Genomic DNA, 25,105 nt, shown 5'->3' with positions numbered 1-25,105 from the left:
TTCTAAATGAAAACTCACTAATTGTAAATGCAAGTTACCAAAGGGAAATCTATAAATTTTCATTCATTTCTGTTAAAATGAGAAGCTTTAATTGTTGCATTTGCTTTGAGTGTCAAGTTTAAAAAAACAGATTTACCAGTTATAAAAAAAATATGTACGGTAATTATTTTGAACGTTGACCAAAGTTAATTGCAAGTCTTGGCTTTTGTTTCATAGGGTTGTGCAGCATCCAGTACACATAAATGGAGGTTGGGGCTGTTTTATTTACAACAATGAAGATCCATCCTAGGTACAGATACACTAATGAAAACAGCACAACAAATTCAGCATTTGGTGATAGTATCCTTAAAGTGACCAACATTCACCATTGAGTACCAAATAAATAGACAAAATCAAAATCCAAGATATGTTAATATATTTATTGTTTTTGCATGTCAATTTTACACCAGTCAGATTACAGTATACAATCAAGATAGCTAGATACAGTTGACCATTTCGAATATGACAGCACCAATGTGTTTGCAAAAGATGAATTTGTTGTCCGTATAGAGTAACAAATTATTAATTGAAATGAAATGCAATATCTAATGGTGTAATAACTGCACTGAATGCAGAGTAAATATATATATGCCGCAATGTTTGTTTCAATGAATTGTTAATTTGTTCTACATTTCCATCACTTGAGTATATAATTTAGGAATCCCCCCCATAAAAAATCCGAGAGGAAACTGTAAGTATGAAAGTTATTACAAAAAAATCTAGCAGTAGATGAAATGAACACAAGATGTTTGATTTATAAAGTGAAAGAGTAATTTCTCTACATGGGGTTCTGAAAAACCAATATACCCCCCGGTAAACAACAAAATGAAATACGTTATAAAATGAACATAAATTCTATGTTTAAAGGGCGGTGGTCGTCGCGCAGCGCGTGTTCGAATTTTATGTTAACAATGTATTTTACACATGTTGTGTACATAGCTATGAGTCAAAAATCGAACAACACGCGACACATCGCAGCGCGACGCGACGACCACCGCCCTTTAAGTAATAGCATGAGAGGAGTTAAGAAATACATCATATCAATGGTAAATTTGACCACTTCAGAAATATAACTATTCAACCAAAACCCTAACTGAATTTCCTTAAAACCAAAATGTATAAAGAATCTGTACACTGCTCTAGTAAAATAAATTGATAATCTCCATATTGTAGGAATTCTCTATTCACTACATGTATTAAATTGAGTTGATTCTAGATGCCAAACTAGGGGAGCCAATACAGTAATACGTAAATTATGCACATAAAATCAATACATGCAATTTTCAACAATCTTGTTTGCTCTATACTATCAGATAATCAAATCTAGATTCAAAATTTTATAATATTTCCATAATATGGTAAAGTCATTTTCTGCACAAGAAAAAAAGCCCCTCTAGGTAGTTTGGGAAAGTCACTGCTACCAGAGAATAAAACATAAATTAAGATGAGATTATAATGAAAGTAGAGATGTGATATTTTCTGGTGGCAAAAGACCTCCCTTCCTCCCATTCCCACTCATCTATCTTCTGTAAATAAAGCTTAGCAATCAATGCTATTAAATCAATTCTAATTCATTCTAGTAAAATATTTTGGCATTTACAAAAACTCCACCCCCCCCCCCAATCCCTCTGTAAACATGTTAACTTATGTCTTCACCCCAAGTTTTTCTAAACATTTTAGTCCTTTTTCTTCATATTCTTGTCTTGACATCCAGAATGAGTCTTTATCTTTCATAATATCAGCTAAGACAGCACCACCTAAAAACACCATGTGTTTACGCCGTGGAGGGTCTTCTATCCTTATTTTGAATTTCTGTCAAAGAAAACAAAAACAGAATCATTAATTAAGGCCAACATTCCTAGGTAACATCAAATAGAATAATGAACTCTCTGGCACTTTTCAAGACCAAAGGTGTATATAGTTATAAAATAAAATAAAAAATCATTGTTTCTTTTTTCCAGAGAAAAATGTTTTCTATCATTTTAATAAAACTGTATTACCGTTAAAATCCTATTATAAACCGGGGTTTATATTACAATGTATCAAATAAAAACAGCTCAAGTTCGGGGTGCGGTTTCTATTACGTACATATTGCAATCACTAAATGGGCATGGTAATCCGGCCATGCTTCGGCTCACAAGTGAATACCTTACTTGTTTTCGAACTGTTGAAATTGTTGATCAGTAGTGATTATAACAACGCACGAAAAATAAATACGTTGAATTGTTATCAAATGCAAGTAAAATTCAACTTAGTTTCACCGTAAGCGAATTATTTCAGTCACATGTAAACGATCGAAGCGATACGACTTCCACTATGTAGTTTGAATGCACACGAGACATTACTTTACCGGGAAGGTCAAGTCGCTAATTAACCAATCAAAATGCTAGATGGTGCCCACGTGTTCAAATTACCTTAGTTCATTTAACCCTTTTCCGGTCAAGTCGGTGAAAAACCGCCGTCAATATGGGTATGCTAGAATTTCCCACTCCAGCTAGCTAACTGGTTAAGTCGTTGAAAAACGGCCTGTTATTTAGGTTGCTCAGACGGTCAAGCGTTTATAATACGTTGTACGGAACCTGATATTTTACACTTGCGAAATTATGGAGGGAGAGAATTTGTTTTCGATTACGCCAAGTCAAATAAATTAACCAAGTAATAAAGAATGTAATTCTATACTCTTGTCTGCTCATTTCACTATTTTACCGTCACAACGCGACGTTTGCGACGACGTAAAAAAACCGCCTTGACCACATTGCAAACTGCAGCATTACAACCGTATTTGAACGACACGATTCACGGTTATAACGGTAGTAACGTATTTTGACCAGCTTGGCAAATAGTCCCGGCACTTAGAATGAATAGCATAACGGATTCCAACGGCTGAGCTTGGAATGTCGGCAATCACCAACGTAAAATGACCGGGACAGCTGGTGGGAAATATTAAAGTCCACGTGATTTCACCGTCTGAGCTAGCATATGCAATTTTATGTGTATGCAAATTGTAACCAATCTGTGTTCGAAAAAATAACATATTTATTTACATAACAATAAATATTCAAATTGTGGGGATATGCAGTCTTGTGGACATCTGGTCGTTCAGTATAAATATGGCCGAAGAAAGTGAGATAAAGCCCAGACTCGCTGTGTGCCTCCTTTCCGACACATACGTTAATATGCCGTCCTATACAGATAGAAAGTGTTTTATGAAGGCAAGAAGGAAACTGAAGAAAACGCGTCAATCGTGCAGTGGCACGGGGAGTGATAAGTTTGACATTGACACGACAGATTTTTCACCAGCAAAGCGTGGAAAAAGAAAGAAATCCAAAGCAAAGGAAACATTTGACGTCGGTGAGTTACCAGCCGAGCGTACCACGGACACCAGTGATAATAGTCCACTCAAGAAAAGGCGTAAAAAGAATAAGAACAAACGCAAGTCGGAGACTGTCTCCTCTGTCAATGAACATGCGATTACAGAAGAAAACCGTTTGAAGGACTGCAGGGGCAAACCAGGAGGCAAACGTAAATCGAAGACGAACCGTAAAGTGGTTGAATCGCCAGCTGCCGACAAAGCAGATGCCGAAGAAAAGGAAGTTGGTCACGCTGAAATACAACGTGCCGTCGAAGATGTGATACAATTTTTGCAAGACAATGTTTGCGATTCGGAACCGTCGACATCCGCCACAACTGCCAACGCAGAAAAGCAGGGGCCTGAACATATCGACCCAGCGAGTATGCAACAAAACGTCGATGTCACCAAAGAAATGGTACAAGAAAATGTATGCGGTACAGAACAATCAACACTTGCGAGTTTCCCCGAAAAACAAACTATTAAAAAACGTGTTGTGTATGCACACGCATCGCCAATGGACACGCGTGATGATGAACTTGTATTGGACGAAAAAACGGGTGAGCTACGACACAAAATACCAGATGATTTCATAGTTGCAACTGACGACGATACAGATTCAGAAATCGATGAAGATCGTGCTGAGAATGACGATTTTTTAGAGCAACGTTACCCACCTGTACTCGATAGCGACATTGAAATTGAATCCGACACAGAAATTGGTGCTACATTCGATTATGTTGCCTCCGGCACTGGTGAATGGAGAATGGCCACGGAGGAAGACGGCGATATATTTACTATTCCAGTTTTTGAACCCGAACCTGGACCAACTTTCGAACTGCCTTCATATGCTCGTGAGGTGGAATATTTCTACAAATTTATCCCACCAGAACTGATAGAACTGGCTTCTACCGAGACTAATAAATACGCCAAATATCATCAAAAATGCATTGCAAAAAAATTAAATGCCCGCTGGCGTAATACAAATTTCATTGAAATGCAAGCATTCTTTGGTGTGATGATATGTATGGGTGTTGATCACAAATCAGCAATCGACGATTATTGGTCGAGTGACCCCTTTCTGCAGAACATGGGAATTGCATCAGTAATGACTCGGGCCAGATTTCAAATGCTAATGCGTTATTTTCATTTAGCTGATCCAGTAAATGACCCACGGCGGGATCCTGACATTGAACGTCGCCGTCAACGATCAGAGGCCGACCCGTTGTATAAAATCAACCCGTGGCTGAAACCCGTACTCAAAAATTGTCGGCGATACTACCAGATGGGACAGGAAATTTCGATTGATGAGGGTATGATTAGATTCAAGGGACGGTCCAAGTTTAAGCAGAGATTGCCCCACAAACCCGACCGTGATGGCTTCAAAATATGGCAGGTGTGCGACTCGACAACGTCTTACATTGCAAACTTTGAACCATATTTGGGGGTGAAATATAAAACTACAATTGAGGGGAGAAAGAAAGAAACTGGGACAATCAAGAAGACAACACACCGGTTGCTACAGCCCTTCACAGAAAAAAACCATATTCTTTTCTGTGATTCGCTTTTTACGTCAGTTAACACAGCCCTTGAATTACAAGACAAGAAAGTGTACATGGTCGGTAGTTTTAGCAGACGAAATCGGAAAACCATGCCGCCGCAATTAATTCCTGAAGGGAAAAGCAAGAAGCTGAAATTGAAAATTGGTGAAATGAAAGCAGCAACTAGACCGGACGACACTATCAATATTACTGCATACCAGGATGACAGCGCGCAAATATTGATTTTAAATACAGTCTATCCCCCACTGGCTACGTCGGCAGAAGCAGTAGATGACGAGAGACACGTGCCTGTATCGTTACAATGTTACAGACATCACATGGGTGGCGTGGATCGTTCTAACCAAAGGCGAAAATACTATCACACGGGCAGAAAAAACAATCGTTGGTGGATCTACATGGCCTGTTACCTCATAGATGTTGCATTGGTCAATGCTTATGAATGTTTCAAGGCATTGAATCGCACGACTAAAGTAACGCACAAATTCTTCAATATCCGCACAGGTAAACAACTGATTGGTGGACACTCGAGTAGAATTCAAAAATCCATAAGAGAAGTTGGCTCTCTTCCAAGTAACACGTCATTTATTCGTAGTGAAAACATGGATTCGCACGAAATATGCAGACTATCCGGGCGTCAAAAATCGTGTAAGCAGTGCAGCAAGGACGGGAGAAAAACTGCGAGTGGCCGATTATCAGAAACATCAAAAGGATGCCCAATTTGTAAAGTTCACCTTCACGCGGGCGAATGTTTCGCTGCTTTTCATCACAACATGGCACTGAGGGGAAAACGTACCGTGGGAACACAAACACGAAGTACAGAAGAGCAGCCCTCTACATCAGGCAGACGCATGGGAGCAGCCCGCCGGGGTGGACGACTAAGAAAGGCGTACAACAAATAAATTTGGGACTTATTACAGCGTCACGAACTGTACAATAGTTTGAGTTGGTGAAAATACGTTATCGTTAATTTAGTTTCATGCTCAGTCGGTATTTATACGTTTTAATGTCAGGATAGTTCATCGGGTCTAGTCGGTGGAAATACGTTTCTGCGTGAGTATATATACACGCCAAGTCCCTGCAGTTACGTTCTCGCTAGTTCGTTTTATTTCAAGTCGTTAAATATACGTTGAAATATTTAGTTGGTTAATGTGGTCATGTCGGTGAATATACGTTGCCGTGTGAAGGTAACCCCGATCAAGTCGTTGCAGTTACGTTCTCGTTCGTTTCAGTCTCAGTTTGAGTCGTTAAATATACGTTGTAAGTGTGGACTTACTCATACGGTCAAGTCGGTTAATATACGTTAGAGCTTGAATATAACATCAGTTAAGTCACGGAAAGTACGTTGTAATATGTTACACATGTAGTTCAAGTCGTTGAATATACGTTGCAATTTGAAATGTACGCTAACGGGTCGAGTACGTCAAACACGTTTTCCCCCGTACATGTCCCAAATATCCCCATACTCACGCGTTTTTTTTCTTCTTACTTCGAACTTGCATTCATGTAGTGACCTTGTACTTGCTTGTAATGTGTTTTCAATTAAGCAATATTTATTTCAATGTTTAACACGTGTTTATTGAGACTGTACAAAGGGCAAAACATCGTTACTTAACGACAGTAAAAAATGTGTATTGAAATAAAACGGTGATTTTTTTTATACGAGAAATTGTTGTCCATGGTGGTAATGAAGTGTGTATGCAAACAGATTGCAAAAAATGTGAAAACTGTGGTCGATACAGTCTGTTAACTATGGCCTATTTTTGCAAAAATGTCTGGCAGGATAGCATGCACAGATGCTGGCTACTGGAGTGCATTGAATCATGACCGTTTTTCAACGACTTAACCTGATAGCGTGAAACTCCCCTGACCGGAAAAGGGTTAAATATGTTAATGACAGGTGAAAGAAACCCGGAAGTGATTTACCGATAATGTAGTGAGATCTTTTAGGCACGTTGTCGAAACAAATGAATAGGATTAGGAACAATTTACCAGCTGGTTGAAACAAAGTCAGTCACGGTCTTGTTGAATTGGGGTGCGGTTAGTAATAGGTACTTTTCATGTTTTCAATTTTTGTTGAGAACTCTTTAACACTGAAGCCGAAATCGGGTGTGCGGTTACTATTAGGTATGCGGTTTATAATAGTATTTTAACGGTAGATCTAACGTGATGACATAATGAGTACCCTAATAACTAAACTTAGGCAGGGTTCTCCGAACCCGCCTATTCACATAGTTCATACCCACCATAGACTCCGGTCAGTCAAAATGACTATTTTGAACTGTAGGCATTAATCAGCGATTCTGCCGGTGACGGAAAGATAGAATCCAGGTCAGGGGAAGCCCCATGACCTCAAGATTCTTTTACCCCTTACGTCATGAACCCACGTGACCGAGGCCACCTGGCAGCGCCACAGGTAGCCGTCCTTCACTCTGGTTCCTTTCTCTCCGCCTCGAGGACTTAGACCAACGCGACGGAAAGAGTGGGGAGGTTGGGGGGGACCCGGAGTCTATGGTGGGTATGAACTATGTGAATAGGCGGGTTCGGAGAACCCTCGCCTAAATTCACTACGTTCAATTACCCACCATAGACTCCGGTCAGTCAAAATGACTATTTTGAACTGTAGGCAGAGTCAGACACCGATAGGTGGCGGGTTTTTCCGAGCAAACAGAAAAAAAGAAGAATGATGAAAGACTTTTCCCCAGTCCGGGATGAAAACACACCCAAAAACCTAAGTTAAGACCCAAGAAGGGTGGTGTCTTACCTTGCCTGTGCTGTCCCCGAAGCAAGAAGCCAATGCTGCTGTGGTGACAGGGTTCGGTGTGCCCGAGAAAGCTAGACCCAAGCCGAACTTGGGGGTGATAAGCTTGAAGTAGGAGCGAAACAGTTCGCATGAGGGCGTAGGTCGACAGAAGCGAAACCTGGGAGCTTCCAGGAAGTGCTAGTGGAACAGACAATCTGCCCGCAAAAATGCAGAGACTGACTTATCGCCTATGCGCAGAGGCCCCTGCAGTCGTTCGGGCTGGGTCAGCAAACAAAGCCTGACCCGCTACGACGGGGCCTAACCTGAAGAGACCCTGCTCAATAGATTGGGTGTCTCCTAGGTAGTAGTTGATGAAGACGTTCTGCGTTCTCCAGAAGCCTGCCCTCAGAATGTGTTTGAGGGGGGCACCTGACGCTAGCACTAGTGAGTTAGCAATCACACGGACCTCATGTTCTTGTACTTGGTGTCTCTGCAAGGTCTGTGTTGAGGAGGATAGTGTATTATAGACCTCCAGTACACTCGCAGTAATCCACCTGGGGATGGAAGTCGGGGAAACCGGCTTATCACGCTTGTCAGGGCCGTAACACAAAAACATGTGTTTGGTTCCCCGTCTAGAAAACCTGGTATGGTTCTCGTAGCAACTCAGCGCTCGGACCGGGCAGAGAAGCAATTTCACCTGATCTTCCGGACTGACAATATTTGCCAGCCGGGGGATGACGATCGGTTGAGGATCGTGTCCTGGGATTTGGTTCTTGGCGAGAACCCGATTCGTGTCTTAGTACAACTTGATCGCCCATAAAAGCGGCACAACCGTTCGCAAAGGATAGTGCGCGCCTAGCTTTGACCGGCGCCTACCTGAGGCGAGGGCCAGTAGGAAGACTATTTTCCACATCAAAAAATTGAGTGGTGCTGATTGGAGAGGCTCAAAAGGCGGTCTGCTTAGAGCGGACAACACAGCTGACAAGTCCCAGTTGGGCAGTTCCCTTGCATGGGGTCTCAGCGTCTGGAAAGCAGTAAATAGTCCCCTAATAGTAGGACAATCGGTTAGTCTTGTTCCCGTACGTTTGAATGGTGGGGCACAAGGCCGACCTGTAGCCAACGATCGCTGCGTAGGACAAACCCACTTCGTCAAACAGGTGGACGAAGGAGCTTGCTACCTGGCCAATAGAGGGATGGTATCGATCAATCTCCCTTCCGCTACACTAACCAGTGTATGCTCGCAGCCTAGAAATGTAGGCTGCATTGGTGGAATCCCAGTTCGCCCTGGCCAGGACGTTGGCAGCCCGCTCAGATAAAGCTTTTGTATGTGCGGGTCTAATGAGAGCCTCTATGCGGGTATGATACCCGCTGGGCTTGTGGTAGTGCGCCGTCTGGTTGGGACGGCATGTCCGGTAAGTCCGGAAGCACTGCTGGTGTTTCGACTATCGTTTCCGACAGAAGTGGAAACTAGGCCCTGTTCGGCCAATTGGGTGCAACCAATGATAATATGCAGGTGTGCACCTGTTGAAGCTTTTCTCCGGTGCCCGGTGGGCTAGCGGGAAGGGAGGAAAAGCGTACACAACTAAGTGGATCCGCGGGGTAGCAAAGCGACCCTGGCCCAGGCTCCTGGAGTCAGCAGGAGTGTTACGTACGTCGGGAGCTTGGTGTTCCGGGGTGCGGCAAACGGTCTAACCTTGGACCGTCCACAGCCGAAACAGCCTGGAGGCTACCCACCGGGGTATCAGCCACTCAGTGTTCTGGAGACGGAGTCGCCCTGAAAGGGCGTCGCCAGACTGTTCCTCACCCCTGGAAGGTGGTGTGCGGTTAGCTCCACATTGTATTCCAGGCACCAAAAGAGGATTTTGCTCCGCTAGGACCGACAACGATGGGGAATGCGTCCCCCCTCCTTCTTGAAGGAGACCACCGCTGCGTTGTCTGTGCGGAGCAGGACTCTGTGGTCTCGAACTACGGGTAGAAAGCGTGGTAGTGCTAAGTACACTGCTCACAGTTCGAGCCGGTTGATATGGTGGTCCCAAAACTATGCGGGAGCTATATCCTTGGGCTTGTTCGTCCAATAGATGCGCTCCCCAACCCTGGGGGGAGGCATCTGTTACCAGAGTCATACCTGCGGCGAGCGGGTCCAAGGGGGCCCCTCTGCCCGAGGTTGGTCAGTGACGACCACCAGGGCAGGGCTTCCTTCACTTGGCACCGAAGTTCGAATACTTGGCCCAGCTGGGCGATTCGAAGAAGATGGCAACTCGCTAGGTGCATCGGTACGTGCAGGTAGGCCCCCCGCTTAAGTCTAGCGGGGCTAGCCAGTCAAAACGGTGGATGGAGAGAAGAACCCTGAATGGTGTCTCCATGTGGAACCGATCGAGGGGCACGTACTGATTCAGTCTGTCTAGGTCCAAAACTGGACGCCTGCCACTTGTAGATTTGGTACTACGAACACATTTGGGTAGAAGCCTGGACTTAGTTTCGGCTGATGTACCCTGTGTATGGCGTCTTTCCCCAGCAAACTGCTACTTCCTGTCTGATTGCTTCCGCCTTGCGGGAGTCCCCTGGCAGTGCCCAACAGGGGAGACACTGACGGGGAGAAATGGAGATTTCAGCGGTATGCCGTAAACGGATGTCACCACCTGGAAAGGTTCAGGTATCTGTCACCCGCCGTCTCCAAACCGGACTACACCCGCGCAATCTGTGTACGACAGGGATGTGTGGCCATGTGTTCGGCAGTTGCAAGGGGGGGGGGGGTGTGCTCCCTTCCCCCATGAGGCGAGTTCCCCAAGGCCTGAAGTAGTCACTAAGTTGTGATCTGGCCACTCACCGAACACGTGCCTGTCACCCCCGGTTGCAGAGGTGAGCGTCAAACATGCTTCCCCTGCTGCCGGGTAGACGTCCGCCCAGAGAGGGTGAGGAGCCACCATCTGGCTCTTACCTCCCTGGGGGCACGCCACTACCCTTCCCTCCCATGGAAGGGTATAAGCGCTTGCCTCCTGGCTGACTCTGGCTAGCGGACAACGCCCTAGGGCGTTTTGTTTTCTGTGCTTGGGTGCCCTCCGCTTGCCCATGGCAGGACCAACTGGCTAGCGGATTCGATCTGAACCCTCTGATTCATTGCACTCCGAAGCTTCGAGATTGTACCCACCATTCCCTGAACAAAGAGGGTGGAGGGTGTCCAGTCTGCGTCACTGAGGTGGGGGACGTACCCCAGCTCAGCTTGTCGGCGAAAACATGTGCGTCTAAGGCCGCGTCTCGTAGCACAGTAGTGGCCCTGGCCAAGCGAGCCAGGCAACACTAGGGGGTGTCGCACGTAGATGTGCGGTGGCCCACCAGTAAAAATGTCGCCTGGTCTAGGAGGCTGGTGCGTTCTGCCTCCAAGGTCACCAGAGTGCTGGGCACGCATAATAATGCGCTCAAGCAACTCTGCCCTCAGGGCTAGATGGGTCGTCCTCAATTGGCAAAGACACCCATGGAACGCGGCTATCCCCCTTTGCCCGGTTTGCCAAATTTGTGGTACCGGGGTCTGGGGAAGGAGCCTTGGAATCCGGTTGGGGGCGTTTTGGTCTCATCCCACGCTATGGGGTCTTATCCCGAGACACACCGACCGGGTAGCGTTTGGTCCAGTGGGAAGTGTTGCCCAACGTTATCCCCACCCGGGGGCCTTAAGCATTACATCCTCCGCGGCTGACCAACGCCGCCCATCAACACCGTTTGCGTGCTCTGCGCCTCACTCCGCACTCAGACGGACAGGGGAGAGATGTGCCGACGGGGTTGCTTTGGATCCCGACGCCTGTGATCCCATAAGTGTTGAAGCCACCTTAGGTGGTCACTTTAGGATCAAGGGTGGGGGTATATACATCGTATCACTGGGATCGATGATACTCCGCCTCACCCCAAAAGCGTGGCTCACCGAGTCATACAGATGGAAGACTCTGAGGGACCGCCCGGAGTACCGGCTGTATCCAACGCGAGCGAACTGCGTCTCCTTTAACTTAAAATATGTGAGAGGGAGCGTGTTCGACTGTGCATCTCATGACAGGGTCGGTTCCCTCTGGGGACGCCCGTGGGTCGGTAAGAAAGTAGTCAAAACCCACAGCGGGGACCGGACACAAGGATAAATTCGTTACCGTTGTACCGTTACCGCGAGACGAACCCTAGCTGGCTGAAAGTGGGGGGGGGGGGGTGTCAACGAGTGCCCTGCCCTGAAAGCCCTGCCCCGAGATCGGAGACTTGGCTGCCAGCACCCCGTTGGCATTTAGTGCCCGCGGATCCAGAGAAGGACCGGTGCAATTAGCCTGAGCCTGAGCCTCGGCCACCCCCCAAAATAGTGGGAGAGCCGTGACTGGGAACGGGGGTTCCCCGGAAGAGACGTGTTTGAATACAAACATGCTTTCGTGTCTCTTCCTGCTTGCCGACCAAGGGGACACAGTGGAGACAGCTCGCTCCGACTGAGTCTGATCTACCCGGCCTGCAAGTCCTCAACTCGGAGGCAAACTCGGCGCCGTGCGAGGAAGGGTCCACGAAGAGACCCGCAACGGGCCCCATAGGAGGAAAGCCTCCAGGGGCAGAGCCTCGCTGCAGCCGGTAAAATCGGGTAAAAAACACCGCCTGAAAAAACAGACTGTGAGGATGCCCTCTGATCAGCGGGGGAGACAGAGAAAATATCGGTACCTCCGCCGTCAGGCCTCTTACTCGACGTCCCGGTACATGAAGTACCGGTAGCCGAGCGTGAGGACTTTCCACTCATGCAAAACACGCAACTCACTTTAACCGAGTTGTTTACTGGACACGCGACCTTGCTGTGACGCGGTCAGTGTCAGCGATTTTGATGGCTCTGAAAGAAAATCTCAGGCCTCAGAACTCCAGTGAAAAAAACACTTTCACGCAAAAAAAACCCGGAACCCACACGTAGCCACGACAAAGCATCTCGGATGCGGGTTCTATGCTGGTAGATTCTGAATAAACCACTGTACGGTCGGCTCGAAAGACGAGGAGGCCGGAAGAAAAAGGCAGCGAGCCTTGGAGCTGTCATTACATCGATATATTGCTAAATTCATTAAAAATAGAAGACGACATGCATGAGGGAGACGAATTACAGTTGTAAAAGGTGCCGCCATGAAATCAACATGTGATTACGTAGTGGCGCCGGATTTCTTTGCTGTGAAAAATACTACACACAAAGGGGAAAACGAGACGAGGGTAAAAAAAGACGAGGAAAACTTATCCTACCAGCTACCATGTCGGATGCCGAGCAGCAGCAACAACCTAAGCTATAAATCCGGACAGGAAAAAAAGCAGGCGATCCAGCAGAGCTCGCTAGATTTCATCTCCACTCGAGGCGGAGAGAAATTAAGAGTGAAGGACGGCTACCTGTGGCGCTGCCAGGTGGCCTCGGTCACGTGGGTTCATGACGTAAGGGGTAAAAGAATCTTGAGGTCATGGGGCTTCCCCTGACCTGGATTCTATCTCTCCGTCACCGGCAGAATCGCTGATTAATGCCTACAGTTCAAAATAGTCATTTTGACTGACCGGAGTCTATGGTGGGTAATTGAACGTAGTGAATTTGTAGTTTGTTGAGTAATTTTAACAAGCAACCTCTCGGGTTAGATAGCTCCACTGTTAGCAATGCACATTTCAATTAGAGAACTGAAGATATCATTAGAATATGAACAAATCTGAGAGAGGTCTACCTCAGGTACCTATATGTATAGTATCAAAGAAGTAAAAAATATCACTTTTTACAAACATTCATCAAAATTAGAGAATTGAAGGTATGACGAAATGAACAAATCAAAGAGAGGTCTACCCAAGGTACATGTATACCAAGTATCAAGAGCAATCAGTCTTGTAGTTTTCAAAAAAGTTGAAAAAGTTGATGTAGATGAAGGACAATTACTTGTATGATAAGCTCTACCTTACAAAATCGACAGCGGAGCTAAGAATATCTCGGATGGTCAGTATAGCTATGCGAATGTCTTCCATCTAAATGTACAAGTACAAGCCACATAAACAATCTTCAGACAGTTGACAAACCTTGCAATGGCTATAATTCCATTTTCACATTAAGCATCGATCTAATGTGTTTTTTAGAAATTTGGGATATTTTGGAAAGCACTATTTAAATTCTATGAACCATGATAAATAAATAATCTTATTATGACAATCCATGCATTGTATTTACCACACTTTAATTTAAAATTTAGCTTTACTTACCGATAGTTTGTCTGTAACTCCTTTGAGAACTCTTTCTAAATAAAGTTGTTTTACCTCCCTTTCAAGCCTTGATGGTAATCCTGGATACATAGTAGAACCTCCTGACAGTACTATGTGTTTGTAAAGGTCTGCTCGGGTATCTATATCAGCTGCCTGTATAGTATTGAAGAGTAACTCGGCAACACCAACACCATCAACGTTAATCAAATGAGGTTGAAATAATGCTTCTGGGGCTTCAAACCTTTCGCCACCAACTTTAACAACTCTTCCATCTGGAAGCTGAAAATTGTACATCAATTAATTATACATCATAAAAGCACATCTCCAGTTGAAGCATATATAAATCAAACACCATCTTTGCTTTATCAGAAGCACACCTCCGATAGAAGCACATCTCCAATAGAAGTGCATATTTGCTCCATCAGAAGCGCATCTCCAATAGAAGTTCATATTTGCTCCATCAGAAGCGCATCTCCAATAGAAGTGCATATTTGCTCCATCAGAAGTGCATCTCCAATAGAAGTGCATATTTGCTTCATCAGAAGCGCATCTCCAATAGAAGTGCATATTTGCTCCATCAGAAGTGCATATTTGCTCCATCAGAAGTGCATATTTGCTCCATCAGAAGTGCATATTTGCTCCATCAGAAGCGCATCTCCAATAGAAGTGCATATTTGCTCCATCAGAAGTGCATCTCCAATAGAAGTGCATATTTGCTCCATCAGAAGCGCATCTCCAATAGAAGTGCATATTTGCTCCATCAGAAGTGCATCTCCAATAGAAGTTCATATTTGCTCCATCAGAAGCGCATCTCCAATAGAAGTGCATATTTGCTCCATCAGAAGTGCATATTTGCTCCATCAGAAGTGCATATTTGCTCCATCAGAAGCGCATCACCAATAGAAGTGCATATTTGCTCCATCAGAAGCGCATCTCCAATAGAAGTGCATATTTGCTCCATCAGAAGTGCATCTCCAATAGAAATGCATATTTGCTCCATCAGAAGCACATCTCCAATAGAAGTGCATATTTGCTCCATCAGAAGCGCATCTCCAATAGAAGTGCATATTTGCTCCATCAGAAGCGCATCTCCAATAGAAGTGCATATTTGCTCCATCAGAAGTGCATCTCCAATAGAAGTGCATATTTGCTCCATCAGAAGCGCATCTCCAATAGAAGTGCATATTTGCTCCATCAGAAGCGCATCTCCAATAGAAGTGCATATTTGCTCCATCAGAAGTGCATCTCCAATAGAAGTGCATATTTGCTCCATCAGAAGCGCATCTCCAATAGAAGTGCATATTTGCTCCATCAGAAGCACATCTCCAATAGAAGCGCATATTTGCTCCATCAGAAGCGCATCTCCAATAGAAGTGTATATTTGCTCCATCAGAAGTGCATCTCCAATAGAAGTGCATATTTGCTCCATCAGAAGTGCATCTCCAATAGAAGTGCATATTTGCTCCATCAGAAGTGCATCTCCAATAGAAGTGCATATTTGCTCCATCAGAAGTGCATCTCCAATAGAAGTGCATATTTGCTCCATCAGAAGTGCATCTCCAATAGAAGTGCATATTTGCTCCATCAGAAGCGCATCTCCAATAGAAGTGCATATTTGCTCCATCAGAAATGCATCTCCAATAGAAGTGCATATTTGCTCCATCAGAAGTGCATCTCCAATAGAAGTGCATATTTGCTCCATCAGAAGTGCATCTCCAATAGAAGTGCATATTTGCTCCATCAGAAGTGCATCTCCAATAGAAGTGCATATTTGCTCCATCAGAAGTGCATCTCCAATAGAAGTGCATATTTGCTCCATCAGAAGCGCATCTCCAATAGAAGTGCATATTTGCTCCATCAGAAATGCATCTCCAATAGAAGTGCATATTTGCTCCATCAGAAGTGCATCTCCAATAGAAGTGCATATTTGCTCCATCAGAAGTGCATCTCCAATAGAAGTGCATATTTGCTCCATCAGAAGTGCATCTCCAATAGAAGTGCATATTTGCTCCATCAGAAGCGCATCTCCAATAGAAGTGCATATTTGCTCCATCAGAAGTGCATCTCCAATAGAAGTGCATATTTGCTCCAATAGAAGTGCATCTCCAATAGAAGTGCATATTTGCTCCATCAGAAGTGCATCTCCAATAGAAGTGCATATTTGCTCCATCAGAAGCGCATCTCCAATAGAAGTGCATATTTGCTCCATCAGAAGCGCATCTCCAATAGAAGTGCATATTTGCTCCATCAGAAGTGCATCTCCAATAGAAGTGCATATTTGCTCCATCAGAAGTGCATCTCCAATAGAAGTGCATATTTGCTCCATCAGAAGCACATCTCCAATAGAAGTGCATATTTGCTCCATCAGAAGTGCATCTCCAATAGAAGTGCATATTTGCTCCATCAGAAGTGCATCTCCAATAGAAGTGCATATTTGCTCCATCAGAAGTGCATCTCCAATAGAAGTGCATCTCCAATAGAAGTGCATATTTGCTCCATCAGAAGCGCATCTCCAATAGAAGTGCATATTTGCTCCATCAGAAGCGCATCTCCAATAGAAGTGCATATTTGCTCCATCAGAAGCGCATCTCCAATAGAAGTGCATATTTGCTCCATCAGAAGTGCATCTCCAATAGAAGTGCATATTTGCTCCAATAGAAGTGCATCTCCAATAGAAGTGCATATTTGCTCCATCAGAAGTGCATCTCCAATAGAAGTGCATATTTGCTCCATCAGAAGTGCATCTCCAATAGAAGTGCATATTTGCTCCATCAGAAGTGTATATTTGCTCCATCAGAAGTGCATCTCCAATAGAAGTGCATATTTGCTCCATCAGAAGTGCATCTCCAATAGAAGTGCATATTTGCTCCATCAGAAGCGCATCTCCAATAGAAGTGCATATTTGCTCCATCAGAAGCACATCTCCAATAGAAGTGCATATTTGCTCCATCAGAAGTGCATCTCCAATAGAAGTGCATATTTGCTCCATCAGAAGTGCATCTCCAATAGAAGTGCATATTTGCTCCATCAGAAGTGCATCTCCAATAGAAGTGTATATTTGCTCCATCAGAAGTGCATCTCCAATAGAAGTGCATATTTGCTCCATCAGAAGTGCATCTCCAATAGAAGTGCATATTTGCTCCATCAGAAGTGCATCTCCAATAGAAGTGCATATTTGCTCCAATAGAAGTGCATCTCCAATAGAAGTGCATATTTGCTCCATCAGAAGCGCATCTCCAATAGAAGTGCATATTTGCTCCATCAGAAGTGCATCTCCAATAGAAGTGCATATTTGCTCCATCAGAAGCTAAATCATTTTAATTAAGGACTACAACACTTCTTTGATTCAATTTAACCAGTTGACAATTTTATTGTAGCACAAACCACAGTTAAGTAATAGAATATTAACAGTGTCATCACTATAGCAAATATGGTATAAAATTGTCTGTTCAGCACTTCTTAGAGGATTGCAGTATTCTCTTCATCTATATATCAGATGACAGTTTCATCATTACAGACACTCTTGGTACTAAAGTAATTTCACCGACACCTCACCCATGGACAAAGTTTTAGATATGTGTTGGACAAACACGGGAAAAAATGCCTGTCAATCACGACAGAGGACCAATCCATAGTTGGGCATCTCAAGATTTGAAATCTAGTAGAAACCTGAGGTCATGTAGCTTGCATGTACTTCTTGAATCATGACCAAAGACAAAAACCTTTATTACAAGGCCACTGTACATTATTGGCGGTAACAAGTCATGATTATGCTAACATGATGAAACAGTTGCTTGCGTTAACATTATTCTGAAATTCGTAGATCACTAAAAGACTACTTACTGTGTATGATTCAACCAAAACTGTTGTTTCTAAGGCAAGTTTTTGTTCTTGTTCAACATTATATCTGCAGGATACAAGTCAGAAATTTGTGAACTCAAACAGAGGCATTTTCATGCATTTCCTGATAAAACTGTTTGTAAAATCGAACAAACAAAAATATTGGAACAATCCATCTCTCAGATATTATTAATTATGCATGTACAGAATAATTATTGAGAATATAAAAACACTTATTGGTAATTGGTAATCCTTTTCTATATGTGAACACAATATTATACATGACCTTATTCTAAATAGTCTAGTAGAAAAATATGTTTACTTACGCAACAAAACAGAGATCTTCTTTGAGCATTCGTACGGTTTCAAAATCAGCAGAATGATTAAAAGCATAGCCACGTAAAAGCAGCAACTATAAAATAAACACACCATGAAATAAAGTTAAGATAAAATAAACCATGGTACGTATCACAAATAAAGGAAATTGGTTAAAAAAGAGTAAGCCATTTCGAAAAACAATTGACAGTTTTAGTTATGATTTGCATAATTTTGGGATGATATTTCCCATGAACAAAATCTCATCCACAACACCATAAAGATACATGCCGAAAATTCAGATAAATGGCTCACTAATTTTTGCTAAATAGTCAATTATTATATACAGTAACCTTGTTACAACAAACTCATTAGGAGGAATACCAATTGTTTGATAGTTTACGAACCACATAGTTATACATTGGGTTTGTTATTAGTAAAAGTAATGCTCATTATATCAGGACATTTATTAAAAAGGCGTTTATTGTAACAAGTTTACATCTCGGATAAACTGAACTCAATTATATGTACACCTACACAGATACAGCAACACCATGTCTGCCCCTTGTAACTTTAATAAATCTATACAATACTGGCCATTTGCCGTAAAGAAGATTGATTCTTTGTTGATAATAAAACATTTACAAAATTATTAACATTTGGGATGGAATTTGGATATATATATGACACTAGTTCTACATCATTTTGATTCAGTACTTCTTAGAGGAATCAATCAGCATCAGCATTACTTACAGACAAGAGCAACTGAAAAATTATGTGACTGCAGTTACTGGTAGGTTTTTTACATGTACATGCAATTTCTAATAAATCCCTAGGTATTTCCCAACTAATCACCCCCTACTAGGATGAGTGCACTTACTTTTATAAGGTATCTTGTGATGTCTCTACCCGCAATGTCTAGACGTCTTGTAAGATGTGGAAGAGAGAAGCCTTCATAAACTGGACAGATATGAGTAACGCCATCTCCTGAGTCTACCACAACACCGGTAAGAAGTCCTATAAAGTAAAGCATGCAATTCATTATTTACAAATTGTTGTTATTCAGCTGAAAATGAATTAACATCAAATTGTTATCAACTATATATAAAAATCAAAGAAAGCTTAGAAAAAACTCCCATGTGCTGAGAGTATTGGAGACACATTAAATATAATTTGAAATTACTTAGCTGAAAACTAATTATGCAAATCAGAAAATTAACATGAACAGATTTGATTGTAAAACTAATGAGGTCTGCGAAATGTAACAAAAACTCTATGTACCAAGTTTAATTTAAATGTGATTAGAACCAAAAAATTATGAATTATTATGCTAATTAGGGAAATAATATGAACAGAGTTTTACCCCAAACTAATTAGGTTTGTACATTGTCCTAGAGCATCTTTGTACTAAGTTTCATTAAAATGGAAATTAGTACTTTAGATATCAGTGTGAAAGCTTAAAATTGGTTAATTATGCAAATTGGGTAATTAATATGTACAGATTTTAACCCACAATTATCCAGGTCTGTCTATTGTCCTACAGCATCCATGTATAAACATTCATTGATATGTGATAATTAGTACCTGAGATATCAGTGTGAAAGTTTGAAATTGGTTAATTATGCAAATTAGGTGATTAATATGCACAAATATTTACCAAAAACTAATTGGGTCTCTGCATAATTCTAGATTCATTGAAATGTGATGATTAGTACTTTAGATATCAGTAGAAAAGCTGAAAATTAATTATGCAAATTAGGTAATTAATATGCACAATTATTTACCCTGAAACTTATCAGGTCTCTGCATAGTCCTAAAGGATCTATGTACCAAGTTTCATTGAAATGCGATGATTAGTACTTGAGATACCCATGGAAAAGCTGAAAATTAACTAATTATGCAAATTAGGTGATTAATATGCACAAATATTTATCTGAAACAATCTCTGCATAGTCCTTGAGTATGTAAGTACCGAGTTTCATTGAAATGTAATGCTCACTACTTATATCAAAAGCTGAAAATTAATTATGCAAATTAGGTAATTATATGTACTGATATTACCATAAAAACTATCAGGTCTGTGCAGTGTCATATGACATCTATGTACCAAGTTTCATTGAAATGTGATGATTAGTACTTGAGATATCAGTGAAAAAACCGAAAATTGACTAATCATTATGCAAATTAGGTAATTAGTATCCACGGATTATTACCAAAAACTAATCAAATCTGCGCATATATTCAGAGCATCTATGTACCAAGTTTCATCAAAATCCAATGAGTGGTTGTTTAGATATCAGTGGAACAGTCATGGAACCACTAACAAATAGCCAATTATCATGCAAATTAGGTAATTAATATGCACGGATTTTTACCAAAAACTAATCAAATCTGCGCACATGTTCAGAGCATCTATGTACCAAGTTTCATCAAAATCCAATGAGTGGTTCTTTAGATATCGGTGGAACAGTCATAGAACAGCTAAAAATTAGCTAATTATCATGCAAATTAGGTAATTAACGAGCATGGATTTTTACCAAAACCTAATCAAATCTGCGCATTGGCCCAGAGCATCTATGCACCAAGTTTCATCAAAAACCGATGTATGGTTCTTGAGATAGCAGTGGAACAGTCGGACACACACACACACACAGACACAGACACACTAACTGCAAAGACTCCCATTTTGTGCTTCGCACATGGGAGTCAAAAACACATGCATAATCTTTAAATAAGATATGGCAACAAAAATTGATAAATATTAACAAAATGGCCGAGTCAGAGAAGTCTTATCAATTCACAACACAAACATGTATCTGTAATAATCAGTAATGTTTGAATGAAATCATCCCAGGCAGGCTTGAAAAAAGGTATTGTGATTTTGGCAAATCTATAAATTTACATGCATTATGAATACTATTTTGTCTTACAGATCATACACATATCATATGTATGTTGCACAATTCATAAAGTACTGTAGAATACTTTATTTTTGCTTGGAATTTTTTTTTCACTGAAGCATCCCTTCAGTGAAAATAAATTCAGCGAATAGACTTTTTGTCCTGTATTTCACATTCAACTCATCAAAAATCAATGAAAATAAATTCCATACAAAACACCCAAAAAGCCTTTTCAGCAAAAATTAATTCCAGCTAAAATAAAGTACACAAACATCAATGGGAAAATAATCAAATCAATAAATTGATTTGTGGGTAACTTTCAGTACTGAGATATGTTGATTTCATTACCTTGTGCATAAAGTGTAAGTACAGCTTGAACAGCAATGTAGCATCCAGCTACTTGATATTTTTCAAACATCATCTAAGGGAGAACAAATTATTAAGTTAAATTCAAAAGGTGAACATACAATGCAGGTGCTTTATAAACCAATACATGTATGTATACCAAAACAAATTTCCCTTTAAGAATTTCATGCTATACTAATACATTAGGTCTTTAATATTTGACCAACAAATTGTTAATTTGAATTTTTTTTTTTTACATCCACACCTGCCCCCCTGAATTGATTACTAGTCCATAGGTTTCCTCCAACTCAATAAGATAGATATTTTCATAATGTAACAACAAATTATTAATTATTCATTGGACTTTCGCTATTTTCGCTTTTAATCTGGTCAAGAAAAATTTGCTAATCAAATCAGTGTAAACATGTGAATTCACAGAACTAATTGTTATTTTTTCTGCAAATTCTTAAAAAAATATAGTTAATATAATCAAAATATCAAAAAAAGTAAAGTATACTAGTAAAATCAAATGACTTAATCAGAAATACAATAAGATACTTGAAATGAATCTACACATCTATCCGTTATTAATGCAAAAATCCTGTACATGTAATACTGTGGAATACTTTATTTTCGCTGGAATTAATTTTCGCTGAAACGGCTTTTTGGGCATTTTGCTTGGAATTTATTTTCACTGATTTTTAATGAGTTTAATGTGAAATATAGGAAAAAAAATATTTTCACTGGAGTTTATTTTCACGGAATCATCCCTTCAGCGAAAATAGCGAAAATAAATTCCAAGCGAAAATAAAGTATTCTACAGTAGTATTTGAGCAAATGCATTTGATAGAGAAAGTATGGTATATAAAGTACTTTACATTTTTAAAAACGAAAAAAGCCGGATTCTGGACACCAGATTTGCTTAGATTAGTAGCTCACCTCTATCATCCTCTCTCTGTTTTTAGTTGGATTCATTGGAGGCTCAGTTAGTAATACTTTACATTCTCTGGTATTCACATTTAATTTACTCTGTCCAAAAGTATAATCCCATATATGGGCCATGTCATCCCAATTACGAACAATTCCATTTTCCATAGGATACACAACTTCCAACATCGATCGTAATTTGCTGGCTTCATCACCAATCATAAGATCCTAGTTAATGAAAGTATATAATAGATTATACAAAGTGGCAATGCAACTTTGATTCTAGTAGTTGTACATATACAATAAAAAATGTACATTGAAATCATCTTAATGCATGTAACAAAACAGAAACAAACAGAATCAGTAAAATTATCAGACTAGCCAAACATTAATTTTATCTGTGATTGAGGAATACCATAACACCCTACTTAGAGTAAATGCTCCAGTCCCAGATGGTGTCACATGCAGAAATTGCTTTTGGAATTGGACAGAGGGTCAAGGTAATCTGCTTTCATCACTTACAAATGAAGCACATTATAGTGTTAACCACAGAATTTGTCTGTACACACATGCTATATCATGCAATTAATCTGTACATCTCGGTATGCAGAATATGTACTGTGATACTGTGAAATACATTATTATCACAAGGATTTTATATTTGCTATTTTTGTGGAAGCCAATTTTGAGCAAAATTAAGTTTTATGCAAATATCTAAGACTGTCAGAGGTGCGGTGTCTCTAAATCCACAAGATTTACTTTTCAAATTAGTGGTAATAGTGGGACATCAAATGGAACATGCACAATGAAGATCTATTCTGATTTGCTGCAGCTATTTGGAGTTTTCACAACTTAATCTCCAGTAACACAAATAATCAAATACAGAAAACTAATTCAAAATGAAGTTGCATTGGAAAGAAAACTACTGTAAGGTTTTATTCAACTGCAAAAGAGAAGGCCAATGCATGCTGGATAACAAAGGGAACTGCAATCAAGGTACTAGTAACCAAGATGGCAGCACAAAGGGCATTATTTTTCTGTGATGTTTAAAATTTAAAAAATCTCATTACCAATTTAATTATTTTGATGCAATTTCTGGGATATCTTAATTACCGGTAATATGGATTGAACATTTATGTACCTTGACATTAATTAGTTGGCCATTGCTGGTCGCATCACTGACCAGCAGTGGCAAATGCCCATTGCATCACAATGATGTCAGCTCATAATTTTAAAGTGATCATAGTGCTAAGTATAGATCAGCTTTGAAATGCAGTTGCAGGAAGATGTTTTATCGCAAAAAAAAAGTATTTTACAGTACCGGTAGTCAAAGACTATTTAATCCACTGTAATCATCCATAGTTATATTCCAATATGTATATAGAGGCATACAAACATGTATCGGTGTGTAAGCAAACCATTGTAAATAAGTTTTTTCTGTCTACTTGATTGCCCTTTTTAATAAATAGCTATTTAAAAATATATTTTGATGGGAAATAGACTAGACTAGCTCTGCATGAGCTAATTTCTGCCATAGATTAATATTATTATTATTTATCAATATTTATTAGTTATTATTTATTGCTGTATTGTTATTTTTTTATGTAATCTATGGCAAATAAACATTATTATTATTATTAGATCAAAAAGAAATGACTCTTAGACTAGCTGCAATACTTTCTGGTTGTCATAAAACATTCTAAATCATTTGGTATTGTTGTAACCCAGGGAAATCAAAACAAACTATTTACTGATATATAAAGTATAATAATCAGCAGATATAGGTAAGAAAACAAATCCAAAAGTCAATGACTGAAATTTCTATGTACATATTAAACTGATTTAGAATACATCTGCAATGTCAATGGGGCCTGAATGGCAGATAATATTTTATCATTGTTGTGTAACACGTGAAATTTTAGTGAAACACAAACTAGGGTGAACCACAATTCCTCTATCAGATAGAGGGACTATGTGTTAGCATCTCTTGGCGGAAGTCACGAGTAAAACATGAAAACAGGAAGTGACCCACTGGAAATCAAAACACTCACCTTCACTTCAATGTCCCCAACTTTTTGAGATGATCTAATCATCGGTCGTCCAACTAACGATGGAAATATATGAGCTGGGAAATTTGACCCAGCATAACCACATTTCACGAACTAGTAAATATAAAAAAATCATAAAAGGTCAGCGTCAACAAGGTGGGTGTGGACGATTTGGATGTTAATTTTATTCACTTCCTGTATAGTGAGGTGAAAAGTTGGTAAACACAGCTAAAATAAATGCATTTGAAGATAATTAATACCACGAGTTTCATATGAACCTGTAGCAATACGACGTAGATACATCGCGTTTCTAAAAATCTGCATTAAAACATGCACAGCAAAATAAACTTTGCGTTATTGTAGAAACACTTCCTTATTAATTATATAAGGTCGCGGTGTCGTTCCTCTCCGTTCAGTCATTGATGCCTAAAACACTCCATCGTACTACCAAGACGTTTATAGATGAAAAGAATACTTACTCCTGTTCCATTATCACAAACAAGAACTTTCCTGCCCTGACTATCCATGGCAGATGAAGGCGGATGGTAAAGCCCAACACAGACGTTCACCGGCTTCAACTATCATCAAGATCCGCCCTTCCCCACTGAAAGTCTATAGAGTAGTGGACTATTTGTAGTTATGATTCGATTGAAATAATAACTCGAAAAAACTGCATACTGGTATAATTTATAAAAAAATAATCGCGTTAGAATTTTAAACATCTCTATATTTTATTCAGTACGATATTCACAATATATTATTGAATATAAATGCTTTTGGTTGAAACTGTGACTATAAAAGATGCACTGACAGAATTATCAGAA

At 40.7% G+C, this 25,105-nt stretch overlaps 1 protein-coding gene across 1 annotated transcript; it reads right to left on the bottom strand.

Moving 5' to 3' along the window:
• Positions 1 to 400: 400 nt before the first annotated feature.
• On the bottom strand, positions 401 to 24,894 carry LOC100370835 (actin-related protein 2-B). Its single transcript, XM_002731262.4, has 9 exons — positions 24,761 to 24,894; positions 24,285 to 24,395; positions 22,246 to 22,461; positions 21,310 to 21,382; positions 18,942 to 19,078; positions 18,073 to 18,158; positions 17,750 to 17,813; positions 13,907 to 14,185; positions 401 to 1,851 (listed from the first exon to the last, which is right to left on the bottom strand). The coding sequence occupies exons 1-9, from the start codon at positions 24,806 to 24,808 to the stop codon at positions 1,684 to 1,686; spliced, it is 1,182 nt and encodes a 393-aa protein (XP_002731308.3). The 5' UTR covers positions 24,809 to 24,894; the 3' UTR covers positions 401 to 1,683.
• Between the last annotated feature and the right edge of the window lie 211 nt (positions 24,895 to 25,105).

The sequence above is a fragment of the Saccoglossus kowalevskii genome, chromosome 2 (genome assembly GCF_978046115.1).
Source record: "Saccoglossus kowalevskii chromosome 2, keSacKowa6.1, whole genome shotgun sequence".
NCBI classification, from domain to species: domain Eukaryota; kingdom Metazoa; phylum Hemichordata; class Enteropneusta; family Harrimaniidae; genus Saccoglossus; species Saccoglossus kowalevskii.
This window is presented reverse-complemented; position numbering and strand designations above follow the sequence as displayed.

What these genes read in the sequence shown, in the direction of transcription:
- LOC100370835 (XM_002731262.4), bottom strand. Translation starts at nt 24,808, where the DNA reads ATGGATAGTCAGGGCAGGAAAGTTCTTGTTTGTGATAATGGAACAGGA. An exon ending in TTTGTGATAATGGAACAGGA is followed by an intron (nt 24,396 to 24,760) that starts GTAAGTATTCTT and finishes TATATTTACTAG; the next exon opens with TTCGTGAAATGTGGTTATGC. An exon ending in GAGTTACAGACAAACTATCG is followed by an intron (nt 1,852 to 13,906) that starts GTAAGTAAAGCT and finishes TTTCTTTGACAG; the next exon opens with AAATTCAAAATAAGGATAGA.